This window comes from Physeter macrocephalus, chromosome 1, assembly GCF_002837175.3.
Source record: "Physeter macrocephalus isolate SW-GA chromosome 1, ASM283717v5, whole genome shotgun sequence".
Lineage (NCBI taxonomy): Eukaryota > Metazoa > Chordata > Mammalia > Artiodactyla > Physeteridae > Physeter > Physeter macrocephalus.
Genome location: NC_041214.2, coordinates 39,721,121 through 39,739,666, shown reverse-complemented (window position 1 = coordinate 39,739,666; position 18,546 = coordinate 39,721,121). Strand labels below are relative to the sequence as shown.

Genomic DNA, 18,546 nt, shown 5'->3' with positions numbered 1-18,546 from the left:
GCAGTGATCCATCACACACTGGGGTGGGCTGGGGCAGGTGTGTGTGTGTGAGGTAGACCTCGCAGCCTCGTTCTGCATCACTGGTAGCCCCAGTATCCTGCTAGACACGTGGACAATCCTTAATTACATACCTAACCCTGACTGATTGCTTTTCGCCACTATGCGGTTCAGAGGTAATTATTATCTCAGACATCTAATAAATACAGGTGTCACGTGTCTTTTACTTACACAATTAGATAGCTGCGCTCCAGAGTCAAGAGCAGGCTCAATACATTAACCCACGGGCTGTTTACAGGCTCACCATTCCCACAGCATGACGGCCCCACAAGAAAGGACCGAAACGTGTCCCTCTACTTTGATGGGCTTGACGTCAGGGTGTTCCAGCTAAGGAATATTCAGAAATACCAGAGATTCCCATGTGCGCTTCTAGAGAAGACGGGGGACTGTTCCCTAGTGGTTAACGGGGACCAGGACGGGTGTGGACTCAGCAGCAAGGCTGTCTCATTCCCATAGAGTGTGTTCAATACCAGCTGCCGTTTTGGAAAGTCACATGATTAAAAAAAAATGAGATCGGTGGTAAACATTCTTACAAGCGATGGGAATTTACAAAGTATTTAAGATCGGAGATACTGCTGTTTAAAGAAACCCTCCAATAGACTCATACACCGCGCGCAGGCGCACACAAGCCCCCGCGCCGTACCTGCATGTTCTCTCTCAGGTCGGTGGCGTCCCGAATTGGGGGCTGGGCATTCTTGAAGACCTCGTCCACAGTTTTAATCCACAGTGTTCTCAGGGACGCATATTCCCTGGACTTCTTCCCTTTCCTCACAGAGAGGCCCCTCTTGTGAGGTTTCCCGCCTCCTCTCCGGTTAGTGATGGCCACGTGCACGAACAGAGAAGCGTGGGCGAGGACCTCGCCGGTGAGCGACTGCAGCGGCACGTGGCGGTAGCCCGTCTGCAGACACTCGAAGGGAATCGTGTACTGGCCGATGAACTCATCCCCGATGTAGTCGTCGTCCAGGACCACAAAGCGCACCATGGCCAGCTCGGGCAGGTTGATCTGGAACTCAAAGCTTTCGTCGAAGATGGGAGCGTCTCCGTTCTGGTGCACTGTTTTCGTCCTCTGTTCTGCGCAGTCAGCGGGGATCCCGTGGATCTCAACGTAGACGTAAGGGTCCACCACGTCGCCTTTAGCACCCGATCCTTTGGGTTTGGGGAAGTTCTGCCCGCTGATGATCTTGATGTGAAGGAGCTGGGGTGAGACTCCTGGGACGGAGTCTTTGGTGTTGGCGCTGAAGAAGGAGACCTCCTCCCTCATGATGGCCGGCCGCAGCACGTAGCCGCAGTTCCCGTTCTGCCTAAACCAGCCGATGTTCAGGTCCATCATCAGTCCCGGGGTCTGAAAGTTCATGGCCACGATCTGACAACCACATTTCCAAAAATCTTGAGGGTTCATGTTGCTGGAGTCAATTCTCATGGGACTGGGAAAAACCCTGGCGAGAAAGCGCTTGTTGTAATTGACAAAGTCCCCCGCATTCTCGTTGGCGTATTTGCTGGCAAGCACTTCGTTGAATGAGCAGACTTCCCAGTACTTCTGAACCTGAAAGGATACCTGGAACTCTTTGAACTGTACCGACTTGCAGATGCTCACCAGCTCAGACAGCTCTTTGCAGAGCTGGAAGCGCTTGGCAGGCACGTGGTTGGGCTGCTCTGCGTTCTCCTTGCCCATCCTCTGAGACATCTCTGCCCCTTCATCCTCATCAGTAACATCGCCCTCTACTCCAGAGCAGTTGGAAGACAGCTTCTTTGCCTTAATGAGTATCTTCCCTTTCAGGACATCTGGGGATGGCAGGTAAGATTCCTCAGCACTGGGTGAGGTTGTGTAGAGCTTGTCTCCTAAAATTTTCTTCATGTGTTGAACCATGACCTTCTGTTGTTTAACAGAACAGTGATTTTCCAAACACAGGATGAGAGGGTACTCTGAAGCAAAGAATGCATACTTGTTAATAATATCAATGACGCTGCGGAAGACGATCTGTGAGGTCATGGTGTGGCCTGTGTAAATCACAGGTTCGTTATCTGGCCCATCCCATACATCCAATTCAACACTCCGGCAACCCATTTTAAGAGCTCGGATGTATCCTGTGATATCAGAGGGACCTCGGAACTGATCCTCTATTAAGTATGTATTATGAGATGAGTTTATAAAGTAATGAGACAAGGGTTGCTTCATGTCCTGACAGACCTTCTTATGCTCTGGATCAAATATATAACAGTCAGATGACACAAGGTAATTAGTGAACCCGTCTATGGAAAGCCAGCCCTTTTCCTGACCCTCTTTGGATGGCTCATATTTGTGAATAATTTCAAGGCTTATTTCCTCATTTATATGTGCCACACCCTGCTCTGCCTCAAGAAACATCATAAGGTCCTTGGTATCAAGGAATTCTTTATTGCTTGAGAACTGAACTAAAAGGAAATAAATTTCAGGTCTAGTACAAAGCTCATGGAAAACCTCAACAAATTCCTCCTTTGTGACTTCAGTACCAGCTTTGTCCTTGGACTTGTGCAATTCTTTGAACTTAAGCTCAATTTTGCTCGTTTTTAAACCAGGATTGAGGTTTCTGATACACTGCACGGCGTTGCACAGAGTTATATGTCCCAGGTTATCTACATCAATTTCACTAAACATTTGTGAAACCCAAGAAGTCCTCATGTTGTCTTGGCTACTTTCTAACATATCAAGTGTATGTTTCCCATAAGAAATTAGGTACCGCAGTCCCGTGACCCAGATGTTCGCAACATCTGCGGAGTTGGCAACCAAATCGAGTGACTCATAATTCTCTCCATAGATGACTGAAAATGCACAGTCTTCAGATATCTGGTCAGAAATGCCATTGCTGCGGAATATGTCTGTATTTTTTCCTGTTCTCACTTCCTTGATGGATTTAATATCAATCTTGGCTTTCTCAGAATCCTTCTTGGATGGTTCCCACCTCAGGCTCTGCATGTCAGCGTCCAGTAAAAAATACCTGTGGTAAATTCTAGAGTTGGAGCGAACCTTTTTGAGTTCCGAACCCTCCACCATGGAATTGATACAATCACTTGCACTGCTTATCTTCTTCTCCGTGGGCATACTGCTGAAGGAGACCGTCTTTTTCCGCTCTCTTTTCTGTTTTGTACCATCCTAGGAGAAAAACATCATAGTGTATTAGAATAACACAAACACAGGTTTCTATGTTCAAGACTAGGAATAAAAATTTAATTTCCTTGGGAAAAAAATCATACTCTTAGGATTTCCAATTGTATGTTCTATAATTAATGATACTCATTCACTTCTAAAGCTTAGAAGTGGCCTTGGCATTTACAGCCTAATACAGACAGGTAAAAAAAAAATCATTATTGAATGATTGCAACCCATGAGGATGAAGAAACACAATTCCAATAGAAGCTCGCATAGAGAATTGGCCACACAATTTGCAGGGCCCAAGGGAAAGTGAAAATGCAGGGGAAAATGAACAACCTCGTTCAGAAATTAAGAATTTTAAGAAGGCCATGGAAGAGCATTAAGCCAACTACACAGCCTTTCTGAGTATGGGGCCTGTACAATGCACCGGTAATACACCCGTGAAGCAGGCCCTGCTGGATATACACCTCCTACACCAGTGTTTCCTGAAAGGCTGTCACTAAACCACTTTCCTCAGAATCCCCTGGGCTACGTGGGTAAAATGCAGATTCCTAGGCTCATGGAATCAGCTCTCCAGGGGGTGGTGCCCAGGAATTTACACTTTAGGCAGCACTCTAGGTGATGGGAATGTATATTAAAGTTTAAAACCACTCTCTAACCACTTGGACTCACTAAGCTGTCTGGGCTATTTCTGGAAACTAAGTATGAACCATTAAATTATGTGTTACGTGAGTAGAAACTTAAATTCCAGCGGCAATTCTTGGCTATTCAGAGCCTCATATTAGATTAGTAATGGTCCTAAACTCTTCAAATAGATATGGTTTTACTTCTGTTGTTGTATTAAGTCTGGGTGGGAGGCCCAGATTTCAGCTAGAGGTGCTTCTAAAATTCTGGAGTTGGATTTATTAAAGCCTGCTCCCATGCACCAGGCGAATGTTTAGAACAAGTCACCTAAGTCCTTCCAATGTTAACAGACTAGTAACACTACCAAGTGAAAAACTTCAGGCAACATCTATTTCTACAGCAGTCTGCATCACCAATAATGCACTCCTCAACTTTCCTGCATGATGTAGCAGGTGCTCACCTCAAGGAGCTGATGCCACATCTATGTGTGCATTTAAGTTCTTTCCCTGTATAGATGCCTTTATTATGATTTTAAATTGCTCAAATGGCCTCACAACATCTTTCACAATTTTAACCTAAAACTCGACATTGCCTTTCAGGAGGCATATGAAATTTGTAATAAATTTTCAGTAAGTCATTATATTCATAAATAAGAAAGAGAGATGGAGGTTGAGATTATATGACTTTCATGCAATAAAGAAAAGAGCATGCAAAATATTATACAAAGGCATTCTAACTTTCCTGCTCTGAGAGAATTTTTTTTTTTTTTTTCTGGCCGTGTCATGCAGCATGTCGGGTCTTAGTTCCCTGACCAGGGATCGAACCCACGTCCCCTGCAGTGGAAGCGTGGAGTCTTAACCACTGGACTGCCAGGGAAGTCCCCAAGAGAATCTATTTTGAATGAAACCTCCACATTTTAAAAAGTGATTATGCTATTCTCTGTGTCTGAAATTTAAAACTACTTTTACTTTTTGACCACCTATACTTCCAAAAGCAATTTGCAGAAGGCAATTAAACTTAAACTTGAAATCATACAGGTATCATTTCCCTCAAAGTTTCAAAATGAACCAAAGAGGCTTTTGTGATCTGAATGCCAACATGAAACATAAAAGCCACAAGGCAGAGTATTTCTTTATAATTGTATCCTCCAAGCAATAAAGTGCAAAAGACATTAAAGCTGTGGTAATGGTATCTATAAGATACACTGTACTGAATACTACAGCTGTTCCAATCCCTAAAACTTACATTGTCTATTCAAGCAAGTTGGCATGAAATTAAATTTGTAGTCAGCCATGTATAAGGGTATGAAACAAATGCATGAATTTCCTATTTTTCAGAATGAGGGTTGTCTTTACCTTTAAAAATACATATTTACCTTTAATAAAGACAGCATACTAATTAAGTAAGGGAATTTTATAATTTTTATAAATTATATCTCAAAGCTGCCACTAGTAAAAGGAATCACAAAGATAAATGGAGGTGCCTATCCATTTATTCATTGAAATATATATACAGCATTTTCTCAACAGTGTAATCTTTTATTCTGTCATTCTCAACATATTGATTAATACTGGACTACCACTTCAGCACATGGATGCCTGAATGAAAAGGTCTGTCTCTCCTTCCCTGCTAGCTGACTGGCTGGAAGCAACAGATGGATGTGAAGGCAAGCTGGTCCCCCACAGCCCAGAGGAAAGGAAGAGGAAGGCAGATGGAGGGAGAACTGGGCTTCCTCAGCAGGAGACCCAGGCCCCCAACCTGCCTGACTTTGTCCCAGAATCTTTATCCCATCCTACATATTTCCACCTAGCCTTTACTTTTTAGCCCAGCAGTGATCACGTACTCGCATAAGCTACGCAGCCCGTCGGCAGCAGAGTTAGAATCTATTTTCTGTGCTGCGTCTTAATGTTAGTTAGTTTAAAGTTAAAATTAAAAAGTGATCAAACTATATGTGCTACACATACAGTTTTTTTTTAACTAAAGGAAAACTAATGTGTATAACTAACATGCACTAATCACCTAAAACCAGAAGAAAAAAATGTAAGTTTCTGCTGAGATGGAGATGCCTCCAAATACTTTTAAAAATTGTACAGATGATGTTTCAGAACTGGCTCTTAATGTTGTAAGTACTCGTCACCTAAAGCTTCCGAGTGGTGGAAACCACAACATGTAGATAAACTTGGTCCACTGGTGCATTTCTGCTGCACTATCAGCACTTCTTAATACCAAGAGAAGAAACACAAAAGTTACGTCCAGTCTGGAAGAAAACCAGCTTCCGAAAGAATCCACCTCCATATCAACCCTGAAATTCTGAATTCTAGATAAGGCATCATAAAATTTTGAACGGGACAGAAGCTTAAAGATTCATTTATGTGTTTAACCAACACTTATTTCGGGACAGAAGCTTAAAGATTCATTTATATGTTTAACCAACGCTTACTTACAGAATAACATTTTTGTATCAGGAATAATTTTTTGAAAGCAATGACCTAGCAAGAGGCTAAGCGAGCTTTTCTGCATCACAGCAAACTCAGGAAGAACGAAAATGTTTATAGAACTTATATTTAACAATAAAAACGGAAGTAGCCACATTGAACCCAATGGAAAAACATACCTATTTCTAACAAGACTGCCTACTTTATTTAACAGAAGTTTGTCACTACCTTTTGGCCTCTAACACGACCATCTGGGGTATTTCAGAGGTAGCAGTTCATAAATGGGAGTGAGCAATTTCATAAATTCTCATCCTGAAATGAGGTGACAAATAGGTGGGCCTCACTTCTTTGCCGGCAACAAGGTGCTTGAGTCTGATGCAACCACTGTAGCACCTTCTAGAGAAGAGGAAACCCGTCTGAGGAGTCGGAGTCTGGTGTCAAGGCCCAGGAGTTGATGTCCTACTGGGACAGCATGGCCTGGTGGGTCCTACTGCATTCCTCTTGTATGTCTAAACTGATTTGTTTCCATTTTCTCTTTGACTATTTCTCAATATAACACCACGAGAAAATGACGAATCAACCTCCAGATTCAATACGCTGGCAGAAACTGACACGGCGCCCTAACAATGGGGATGGAGCGTGAAGACAGAGCAGCCGTTTATCCTTCTGGTTGGTTTTGAGTCCAGTTATTTACTCTGATATAAGTAACATTAAAGAAGAGTATGAGATCTTTATGTTTATTGAAGGGAGTCTGGGATGAAAGAGAGTTTGGAAACACTGGTTAAAGAAATTTCTGTCCTTGTAAAGCAATTATACTCCAATAAAGATGTTTAAAAAAAAAAAGAAAAAGAAATTTCTATCCTTAACAAAACAAAAAACTCCAGAAATAACTTGAGGCCTATTAAACAAGCACAGCAAGGCCTGACCTTTCTTCAGCTCAGTAACAATAGCTCTGAGTTGAAGGAATAAGTCATGCCGGGTACATCAGGGTTAGCTTGCAAGGTTTTTCATACATCTTTAAAGCTTTGATGTGCTCTCCAAGATGAGCAAAAAGGAAAAAAGAAAAAAAGAAAAGGATCTGGAGCAAAAACAGTCACTCTGAAGGTCATTTTATAAAATCAGATGAATTGAAAAAGAATAAAATAACTTGAAGAAAAGCTAGATATGGTCAAACGCTGCTTCCCCCTCACATGGAAGGGCCCTTTACTGCAAGTAACAGAAAGCTGCTTGGCCTGAGGATGCTCTCCTCACGGATCTGCTACTGGCTTGGGAACCTATGGGTGATTGGACAGTCCCAAATGTGGGCAAGTCCAGTTCAGATGACAGCTTAGGATGCAGAAAGCCAAGAGAGAACATCACTCCCACTTAACAAGAAAAAGCCAGACTATCAATAAAATCACAACTTTTCTTATACCCATCAGAGAACTGTGATCACAAGAGAACTGAATTCCAAGGAGTGAAAAACCCCTCCAAGGAGAGAGAAGACATAGACACTGTTTCACAGTTTGTAGAGCACGGGAGGAAGAGTCCACCATGGAAGCACATAAAAGAAATCAGTTAAGGGACTTCCCTGGCAGTCCAGCAGTTAAGACTCCGTGCTCCCAGTGCAGGGGGCCCCGGTTCGATCCCTGGTTGGGGGACTAAGATCCCACATACCACAACTACTGAGCTCGCACACCACAATGAAGAGGCTGTGTGCCACAACGAAGACCCAACACGGCCACAATAAATAAATAAATAAATAAATAAATAAATAAATAAATAAATTTTTAAAAAAAGAAATCAGTTAAATTGTAAGGAAATCCTAAAGGCCAAGTGTGGGCTACTGTATCAGCTTGGAGCAACTGGGTACCCCAGACACAGGGAGAGTCTGTACTCACATGAAAGCCTTCACAGGTTGCTCCTGAGAAAGACTGGGGCCAGAGTAGGAGAGAGCCCCTCTCCAGGACACAGGCATGCAGCAGGTGATGGGGACACCATGAAACTCTGCTACTTCCCCGACCCTCCTCTCAGACGAAGCAAAAGCCTTAAGCCACTGGGGGAATGGCAGCAAGCCCGCTTTCTCCCTGGGCTACTGGGGGATGGGTAGAAGAAAAATCCATCTCCTTCTGCAGCCAAGCAAAGATCTACTGGCCCTTGGACTCAGGAGCCTGTACCAATAAAGCAGAACTCTACTACCACCAGGAGAGGGGCAGAAACTCACCACAGATATAGGCAGAGTCTGGCTGCCTTGGGGAGCAGGGCAGGAATGCCCAGAAGGTCCCACCCTTGAGGCCCAGGTGCACAGGGCTGCCTAAGATTGAAACTAGACCACGAGGACTAAGAAATCCCCGGCTCCAGCAGATGCTGGGCACCAAGAAGCAGGCAGCATACCACGGAGGAGGCATAAGACTGTGGAAAGAGAGCCCTTTCTGACACAGGCCTTTGCAGATGAAAGCAGATGGCAGACCAGGGACCATGAGTAAACCCTCCAGGACCCCAGTCCCCACCTAGACACACGGTTATGGTGGCCCACAGGTAGAGGAATTTGAAGCCAGCAGTACACTGAAGGTAACAATGGCAACTCAAAACATAAACCCAGATCAATTACTGACTAGACTGACTCAACTTCCCCAAACATTAATGACCTAGAAGAAGAAGAGGCATGTTCACTTCTGAGCATAAATATTATCTACCTCAGTCTCCATTAAGCGTGATGTTTAGCATGCAATAAAAATTACAGTGTGCGCGTGTGTGTGCGCACACACACACGCAGACACACACAAAATGTAAGGAAAAAACCCACTGTCAAGAGACAAAGCAATCAACAGAGCCAGACTCAGAGGTGACCTAGAACTATCACACAGGAACTTTAAAACAACTATTATTTTTTTTAAATTAATTAATTATTTTATTTATTTTTGGCTGTGTTGGGTCTTCGTTTCTGTGCGCGGGCTTTCTCTAGTTGCAGCGAGCGGGAGCCACTCTTCATCACGGTGCGCGGGCCTCTCACTGTCGCGGCCTCTCTTGTTGCAGAGCACAGGCTCCAGACGCGCAGGCTCAGTAGTTGTGGCTCATGGGCTTTGTTGCTCCGCGGCATGTGGGATCTTCCCAAACCAGGGCTCGAAGCCATGTCCCCTGCATTGGCAGGCAGACTCTCAACCACTGCGCCACCAGGGAAGCCCAAAACAACTATTATTAATATACAAAATAATCTGGGGGTGGGGAGTAGACAATATTCATGATCAAATGGGCTATTTCAGTAGAACGATGGAAATTATTAAAAAAGAGTCCAATGGAAATGCTATTTAAAAACCCCAACTATCAGAAGTGGTGAATTCCTTTGATAGGCTTATAAGCAGACTGAACATAGCCAAGAAAAGATTCAGTGAACTTGAAGAGGTGTCCATAAAAATTATCCAAACTAAAACACAAAAAGATTTAAAAAGTGAAAAAACATAAAACAGTGCATCCCAGAGCGGCTGTAGAACATACGTGAAAATTGAGTCCCAGAAGGATAAGAAAGAGAGAATATGGCAGAAGAAGAAATAATGTCCTAGAATTTTCCAAAGTTAGATCCAAGAAACTCAAGCACAATCACACACACACACACACACACACACACACACACACACACACACTCACACACACTCCTAGACCTATATTATCATAGTCAAATTGCTGAAAAAATAAATACAAAGAGAAAAGCTTTAAGGTAGCCAGAGTAAAAAAGAAAGTGAGATACAGAGGAATGTAGGTAAGAACTACAGTTCAGATGGATTACAGGTGATCTACTTACATCTAACCACAGGTTGTCTACTTGACCCAGCTTAATAGTTTAATAGGAAAAGTGATTCTCTTTTAAAGGACTGTATTCCCTAAATTTCCCTCTGCTTCCCTAGAATTTTAAGGCTATCCAAAAGAGAAATGACAAACTGAGAGAGGGGAAAGAGAAAATGACATCATTTATGGATATATAATGGAATTTTGCTAATAAAAACAGCAAAATCAATCAATCACAGAAAGAGCTCATTTATAACTGTGAAATGGTTTTCTTTATTCCAAAGTAGAACAAAATAATCCAGCAGTTCATAAACTTTCTAGTTTAGGAATCACCCATGGAAATGCTATGGGCCACAAGATGTAAGCTAGTATTGCATGTTCTCTATGCCTCAGTTTTCCCACCTATAAAATAGAGATTAAAAAAATACCCACACCCCCCCATATGTTATTTATAGTCCCTGCTTCCTAGGGTTGTTATAATGATAAGAATGAGTTCATATTGGGAAAGTGCTCTAAATGCTGCCGGAAGTTTTATACACCCTACATTAGACACTGTTCAGTAAATACATTTCAGACTGAAATGATTTCTTCATGAAAGAAGAATAAAAAGAAACACTGTCATAAATGTGTAGATGCAATACTCTGATCACTTAGGATTTGTGGAAAGTTAGCCCCATCCCAGAAGAAACAGAATGAACATCACTCTCTTTGGGTCTTTTTAAACTGAGGCCACTACTTAATGCTACCATAGAACTTTTGAGCATGACCAAATAGATGTGATGCCCAAGATACCTTGAGAACCTGTCAAAAATAGCCAGATGCCCTCTCAAAATAAAGCTTCAGAAGGCTGCATCCCCATGTCGAGAAAGAACAAAGAAGTAAACCATTTCTTAAAGTCATTTGTTAATTTTAAATCCCATCAATGTAGTGACAATTACAATTTAACTCATGTATAAGTATTCACATATAAAAAATTTTGAGGCAATCATCCCCATAATAGTTTTCTCTAAAAAATAACCAAATGACTACTCAGGGCACTCTCTGGTCAGAATTATTCAGATGATTCCTTCTACTTCATACTCCCATATTATTTCCTACAGTGTTCAAAACAATTGCATGTAAAGAAAACAAATTTCCAGTTCCTGTAAAATGAAGTTTTCAAGGTCAGGTTAAAGCTTCCAAGTCATTCGATGTAATGGGTTACACCTGTCTTTAAAACACTGGAGTCTTTAATTATAAAATCAGAGGACCATAATAGAATATAATATTTTCATAACCACACTCTTTTGGTGATACACTTTCACTGCTACTGAGATATTTATTCAAAGTAAATTTACAAAACCATCATCTACATCTGTGTCCAATGTAAACTGCAATAAAATTCATTGGTTTTCTCCAGTAATAAAAAACTTAAGGGTGAGCACTGAGCCCCTACAAACTACACCAGCGCTACTTTACATTCCAGTGAAAATACTGATGCTAATGAATTTTATTTTATAATCCATGATAATGGTATTTAAGTGGTCCACTTTGGGGTGAAAACTGTGTTTCTCAACTGTGTATATGGTAATTACTTATTTAGCACATTCTAAAGCCTCTCGACTTCCTATATTGCAGAGCTGTTTTGAGATATGGTTACATAACCTAATTGTTAATAACTGTCTGGTAAATCATACCTTTTAAAAGGTATGCAAGTCAAATTACATATGTGAATTCTTAGCTACAATCAATTCTAAGAGTACCTTCTCAATCACAATTTTCCCCCTAAATTGTACTGGTTCTGCACTACTTCAGAGTAGCTTAGGAGGAAGAATTTATTTTCCTTATTTTTGAATCTTTAAATCTGTCACTGCATTGAGAGGAAAATGATGGTAGTTCAGGGATAGTCAAGAGTCAAAAGAAAAGCTTCCATAGAGATCCATACACAAGCAAAGCTACTGCCGTGGGCTATATCCACCATGAAAAAGAAACAACAGTAGATCTTTCAGTCAGGAATTTTAATATTTCCACAGTTATTTTAAAATTAAAATTTTAAAGGAAAATTGCTTCACCAACAGTATTTTCTATCATCCTCGTTTATTATTTTCTTTCTATCTTGTCTGGTAGGGAGAAAAAAAAAACCTTCCAAGGGCCTTTTTTTAACCCAATGGTTTATTTGCATATGAAATTAGTGGGAGGTGGGCAAGTATCAGAAGAAAAGAGAAACAATTCATATGAAAGGAAAACTCAGCTTTCTACAAAATATTCTTTTAAGTCCCAAGCCATTCATGTGCCTGCACTAGTCCAGCCCTCAATGTTGTCTCTTCTCCAAACAGTATTGTACAGTATTTATAGTCTCTACCCTATAATTTAACACTTAATTATAGTCTTATTCAGATCTCCAATTGTTTTATGTGGGTTAGCCTTATCTCCTCAAGTGGAAAGTAAAAGTTTTGAAGGAATGGGCCATATCTTATATTCTATATGGCTGGCTGGACCAATTCAAGCAGTCAGAACAGTAACTCCTTCTGATGGATCTGTATCTCAGTGATAAAGGGGTATTCCCAACAAGAGGATGTGAGGATGTGACACTGTAAATATGTATGCACCCAACACTGGAGCACCTAAATATATAAAGTAAGTATTAACAGACTCAAAAGAGAGAAATATACAGCAACAGAATAATAGTAAGGGACTTTAATACTCCACGTTCACCAATGGTTAGGTCATCCAGACAGAAAATCAATAAAGAAACACTGGTCTTAAATGACATGTTAGACCAGATGGACTTAACAGATATGTACAGAACATTCCATCCAAAAGCAACAGAATATACATTCTTCTCAACTGCACGTGGAACATTCTCCAGGACAGATCACATGCTAGGCCACAAAACATTCCTTGATAAATTTAAGAGTGAAATCATATCAGGTACCTTTTCCAATCACAATAGTATGAAACTAAAAATCAATTACAGGAAGAAAATTGGAAATTTACAAATATGCAGAGATTAAACAATATACCACTGAACAATTAATGGGTCAAAGATGAAATAAATACCTGAGACAAATGAAAATGGAAACACAAAATACCAAAATTTATGGGATGCAACAAAAGCAGTTTTAAAAGGGAACTTCATAACAATAAATGGCTACATTAAGAAACAAGAGGACTTCCCTGGTGGCACAGTGGTTAAGAATCCACCTGCCAATGCAGAGGACATGGGTTCGAACCCTGGTCTGGAAAGATCCCACATGCCACAGAGCAACTAACCCGTGTGCCACAACTACTGAGCCTGTGCTCTAGAGTGCATGTGCCACAACTACTGAAGTCCGCATGCTTAGAGCCCGTACTCTGCGACAAGAGAAGCTACCGCAATGAGAAGCCCGTGCACTGCAACGAACAGCAGCCCCCGCTCTCAGCAACTAGAGAAAGCCCACGCACAGCAACAAAGACCTAGCACAGCCAATAAATAAATAAATTTATAAAAAAAGAAAAGAAAAGAAACAAGAAAGATTAAAAATAAACAACCTAACTTTACAGCTCAAGGAACTAGAAGAAGAAGAGCAAACTAAGCCCAGAGTTGGTAGAAAGAAAGAAACAACAAAGATCAGAGTGGAAATAAATGAAATAGAGACTAAAAAACAATAGAGAAGATCAGTGAAACTAAGGGCTGTTCTTTTTTTAAAAAAAAAAAAAAAAGATAAACAGACAAACCTTTAGCTAGACTCACCAAGAAAAAAAGAGAGAAAGAGAGAACTCAAATAAATAAAATCAGAAATGAAAGAGGAAATGTTACATCTGATACCACAGAAATACAAAGGATGAGTTTGAGGACGTAGTTGGGACCACAGTGGTGACAACAGAGATGGAGAGAGGTAGATGGCTTCAAGATAATATAAATGATAGAACTGACAACATTTGCTGATGGATTGACACAGCACATGACAGAAATGGAGGAATCTAAGACAACTGCCAAGTTTCTGGCTTGATTAAGTGGCACATAATGGTGCCATTTATTTACATGGGGAAGATTAAGGAATCGTTTTTGGGGGGGGTAAAATCAGTAGTTTTATTTGGAGTATGATAAGTTTGAGATGCCTCTAGATATCTAAGTGGAGATGTCACGTAGGCAGTTAAATATATGAATGTGGAAATCTGGAGAGAGGTCAAGCCTACAGATGTAAATTTGGAAGCCATAGCACCTTGGTGGCCACATGAGATTACCCAGTGAAGGAGGAGAGACAGAAAAGATGGCCTAGCATTTAATCTGGTGCATCCCAATATTTTAGGTTGGGTAGAGAAAGAGGGACTAGCAAAAGAGGCAAGAAAGCAGAAACCAGAAATGTAAGAGTGACTTCAGAATATTGTGGTACTGCAGCAGCCATGAAATAAAGTGTTTAAGTAAGAATAGTCAGTGATGCTTCTGAGAGGTAAGGTCAGGAAAGTAAAGCATGCTTAATATTAGCATAGCCTCTCAAGCTTTCTTATGGTTGCCGTTTGCACGATATATCTTCTCCCACCTTGCTGTTTTCAACATATTTGTATTGAATCTTTGAATCAAAAGTGTAGACAGCATATAGTTGGATCTTTTTTTTAAAATAAAATCCAGTCCGACAATATCTGCCTTTGATTATTTAATCCATTCACATTTAATGTTATCATTGATACAGCTGGATTGGCATCTGCCACATTACTTTTTCTTTTCTATATGTCCCATGTCTTTTCATTTCTTTATTCCCTTTTTAATGCATTCTTTGATGTAAGTTAGTGATATATGTTTGAGATTTGGCAGAGTTCTTTGGTGACACTGGCAAGAGCAGTTTCAGGGTAGTAGCAAAGGCCAGAAGGGCTCCTGGGATGAGCTGGAGACAAAGATTAATGAGACATGGAGACAGTGACTGCAGTTAACTCTGTGAAGGAGGAGCCAGGGAAAGGAATTGGTAGTTAGAGCGTGTGTGTTTCTTTTTTCATTCAGATTGGAGACATTAAAGCAGGTTCCATGCTGAAGGGATTTGTCCCATAAAGAAGGGAAACTAATGATGCAGGAGAAGGGAACAGATCTCTGAAGAAGCAAAGTCCTTGGAAAAGCAAGAGGAGATGGGACCCCAAGGGGTGACTGTGAGCTGGATCCTGACGGAAATGTAAAGGAAGGGAAGTTTAATCAGAAGGAACAGCGTATGCAAAGACATGTGACGAGAAAGAGCCTGCAATGTCCGAAGAAGTTCACAGGGCCTGGGGAACAGGATAAGGGGAGGTGGGCAAGAGGAGGCTTGGCATGAGGGCTGCAGGCGACACTGCAGAGGTACGCCGCAGCCCTGAGGGAGAAGTCTCGGCACCTCCTCTGGGTGCGGCGCGTGCTCCAGAGCCACAGATGGAGAAATACCAATGTGTACAAAGCTGATAAACAAGTGAACTTTTCCTGTGTGTGCAAATACAACTCACAACCTGTTTTAAAAGGTCAACAAATAAAAAAGGCCTCATTTGTTTTATAACTTGAGAATCAACAGCCCATTCATGTAGGTATTTCTGCCTTCACAGCCTAATGAAACTGAGCTAAAGGATGATAACACTTAAATATTTATTAACTTCCCTGAATAAATGAATGAGCTCAAAGATTACCACTTAAAGGCTCACCATTTCAAACACCAGAGAGAAACCTGTATCCTTTTAAAAGAACTCTTTCAACAGTTACGATCGCCCCAAAGTGTTACAGTATACATTGTCATGGTTCACATTTTCTCCTTCCAGTTTTACTGAGATTTAATTGACATCCAGCACTGTAAAAGTTTAAGGTATACAACATAATGATTTCACTTATATCCATCATGAAATGATTACCACAGTAAGTTTTTAAAAATTGTTTTATTATTGAAATGTTTTATTTATTGAAAAAACTTTAAGTTATAGTCAATTTCCAACCCACCACTTTTCTACACAGAGGTGTTACATGCAAATACAAGATTTCCTAACACAAACACCTCCTGAAGTGCCACAAATATGCCTTCCGTTTTTTTAAAATTAAAAGCTACACTTTGGTTAAGAAATCAGTCAAAATGCCCATGCCCACATGGCAGGAAGCCATAAGACTCAAGCGATTAAGCGAGAGCGTTTGGAAAACAGAGCAATGCCAATTTGGATGGCAGAAGGTCCAGTCCTGCCATTCTCCTGAATCAGCGTGTATATACCCTTTTAAAACCAGGAGTCCCTTCCAAATTAATTAGCTCATCAAACTGAAATGAAAAGCAGTGTTAAAACCCAGCAAAATCTCATCATTAATGCATTTTTAAAGGGCCTATGCTGCCAGTGACTAAAGCAATTGAACTGCTTCAGTGAAATCTTGTGTCACCATTTCTAGCCCTCATTGCTGTAAGCCCCAACCGCCGAGAGACATGACAGGATACCAAGTGCACAATTAATTCACGCAGCAGGTACAAAACTCATCCTAAATACAGCTTCCTGAACCTGATTCATGTTTTAAATAATACAACACAGAACACACTATTAACAGGGGTCTCTGCATCATGTTGTATAGATTACAAAACCAAGAAGCTAGAGCCATCCTACAAAGTACATGCTGCAGACTTTAGTTTTGAGATTTGGAACTAGAAGGGCTTTTTATTAATATGCTTCAGGATACTGGTGTGAGAATGAAATACAGGCATTTATGAGGCATGATTAGATTTTACATGAAGTTAAGATAATACAAGCTAAAAATGCCACATTTAATTATACTGTATTTTATTTCATTAAAGTTATCCAGGAGTAATAACAAGGACTAATTCTAGGTCTACTTGCAAACAAATCCCCAAAAGCCCTTACTAAGCAAGATGCGGTCCTTACTCCAAGAATCTGGCTGCGACACCAACTACCACTTCTAAACAGTGCTTTGATTTCTGAGTTTCGAAGGTGACCCTTCCATTTTGCAACCCTGCACTGAGTCCCTAAGGCCCCGGCTCTTACAGAGAAGACTCCAGACAGAAGGCACTGGGAAACGAAGCAGTGCCCGACGGATCCCACAGGAGGGGGCAGCACCCACAGACCCCGGGGATGGTCGGAACCACCTGCAACTGCTGGACTCTATTTCCCCACGGTACAGTGACATCAAACTGGGGCACTTCTGGGTGATAATGGGAATTATTAATAAATATGTCACCACAACAGGGGCTGTCCTGGGCAAAGTGAAACATGTGTTCACCCTCCTTGAAAGCGACCTTATTAAAAAAGTGTGACATCCTTGCTAAGTGCCAGGCACTGGAGATTCAGGTGTAACCAAAGTCCAATCTCAGCTTCAGGGATGGTCCCATCCTGACTGGCAGGAAGGCAGGCAGGCAGGCTGCCAGTTGGGTCTGTCTGGACATGTCTCTGCCCAGTCTGAGGGCCCATGCTACCAGGCTGGGAACCCAGCTCTACCTGTGGTGAGGTCTGGCTTAGTCTTGCTGTCTTGAATCAGTGGAAGGGTAGCCATGTGCACCTTTGGGCGTGGTGGCCTAGTCCTCATGGCTGCTGCTTATTTATTTCCCGAGGCTTCTACAGTTCTCCCCACCCTCTGCCCCTTTGTGGGGATGGACCCTTAGCCCCATCCCCAGCTTGCCTGGCTGGCGCTTAGTCCTTGCCCAGCTCTCGGCTGGGGCTCCCCTTGATCTGGGGGCACAATCAGACCCGCTGTTATTAACCATGCAGAGCCCTGCTCTCCCATGACTCTCACTGGCCCAGGCCTTCCTGCAAACCTCACGGCAGGCCCCGTGCAGCCCCCAAAAGGGGAAGCGAGACACAAATGGGAATTACGATCTGCTGGATGTGATGAACGGAGGGGTGGGTGAGCGCTGTGGAGAGCGGGAAATGGCAGGGCAGCCTTCACAAAGGGGATACAGTTGTTAGAAGGGCGTATGGGAGGTGGATGGAGCAGGGGCTCTCGGAGCTGGTGCAAGGCAGGGTGAGGGAGCTGATGACTGTGCTATTCCAAGCAACAATGTCAACAGACCACAGATCAGCTCTTCTAGGGATCACATCTCCCCCCGCCGCCAGCCCCCCAACAAATGCATGTGCATTGTAGCTCTCACTTTAAATCAAAACATGATGTATTATACACATATGACATCATCACTGCGATATGTGTCACCATCAACAATCTAGGACTCTCTACCCTGCGGACACCTCAAAACCCAACTCTCCAGGTGCAGAAATGTAAAGTTGCTGAGTTAGTCTGTGGCTCATGGCACGTGGGAAATGCATCTAAAAATTAGATTAGCTATAAGTTTATCTTTTAATCTGATTTGATGCATCTCCCCTCCTCCCCCAAACCAAACAGGATGTAAAATTCACTTGGGTTTACTGGAAATTTTAATAGCAACACAGAAATTGCATTCTGTTCTCTGGAAAGAGCTGGAGTTTTAGCTGAACCACGTTTATTCGAATTATAAATCTGTTTTTCAAGTAATTTAGTTGTGCTTTTAAAAGCGTTACTGTAGAGAAGTTTTTAATTTAATAAGACTAAAACTTGAGACTGGTCTTCCCTGGTGGTGCAGTGGTTGAGAGTCCGCCTGCCGATGCAGGGGA

At 41.9% G+C, this 18,546-nt stretch overlaps 1 protein-coding gene across 3 annotated transcripts in view; it reads right to left on the bottom strand.

Moving 5' to 3' along the window:
• PLCL2 (phospholipase C like 2) overlaps positions 1-18,546 on the bottom strand; it is a 200,959-nt gene that overhangs the window by 90,053 nt on the left and 92,360 nt on the right. For all 3 annotated transcript variants that reach the window (XM_007108536.3, XM_028490169.2, XM_028490175.2), the window contains one exon: positions 701-3,187. In XM_007108536.3, the coding sequence (XP_007108598.2) occupies positions 701-3,187 (2,487 nt within the window). Of the gene's footprint in view, positions 1-700; positions 3,188-18,546 lie in introns of those variants that run through there.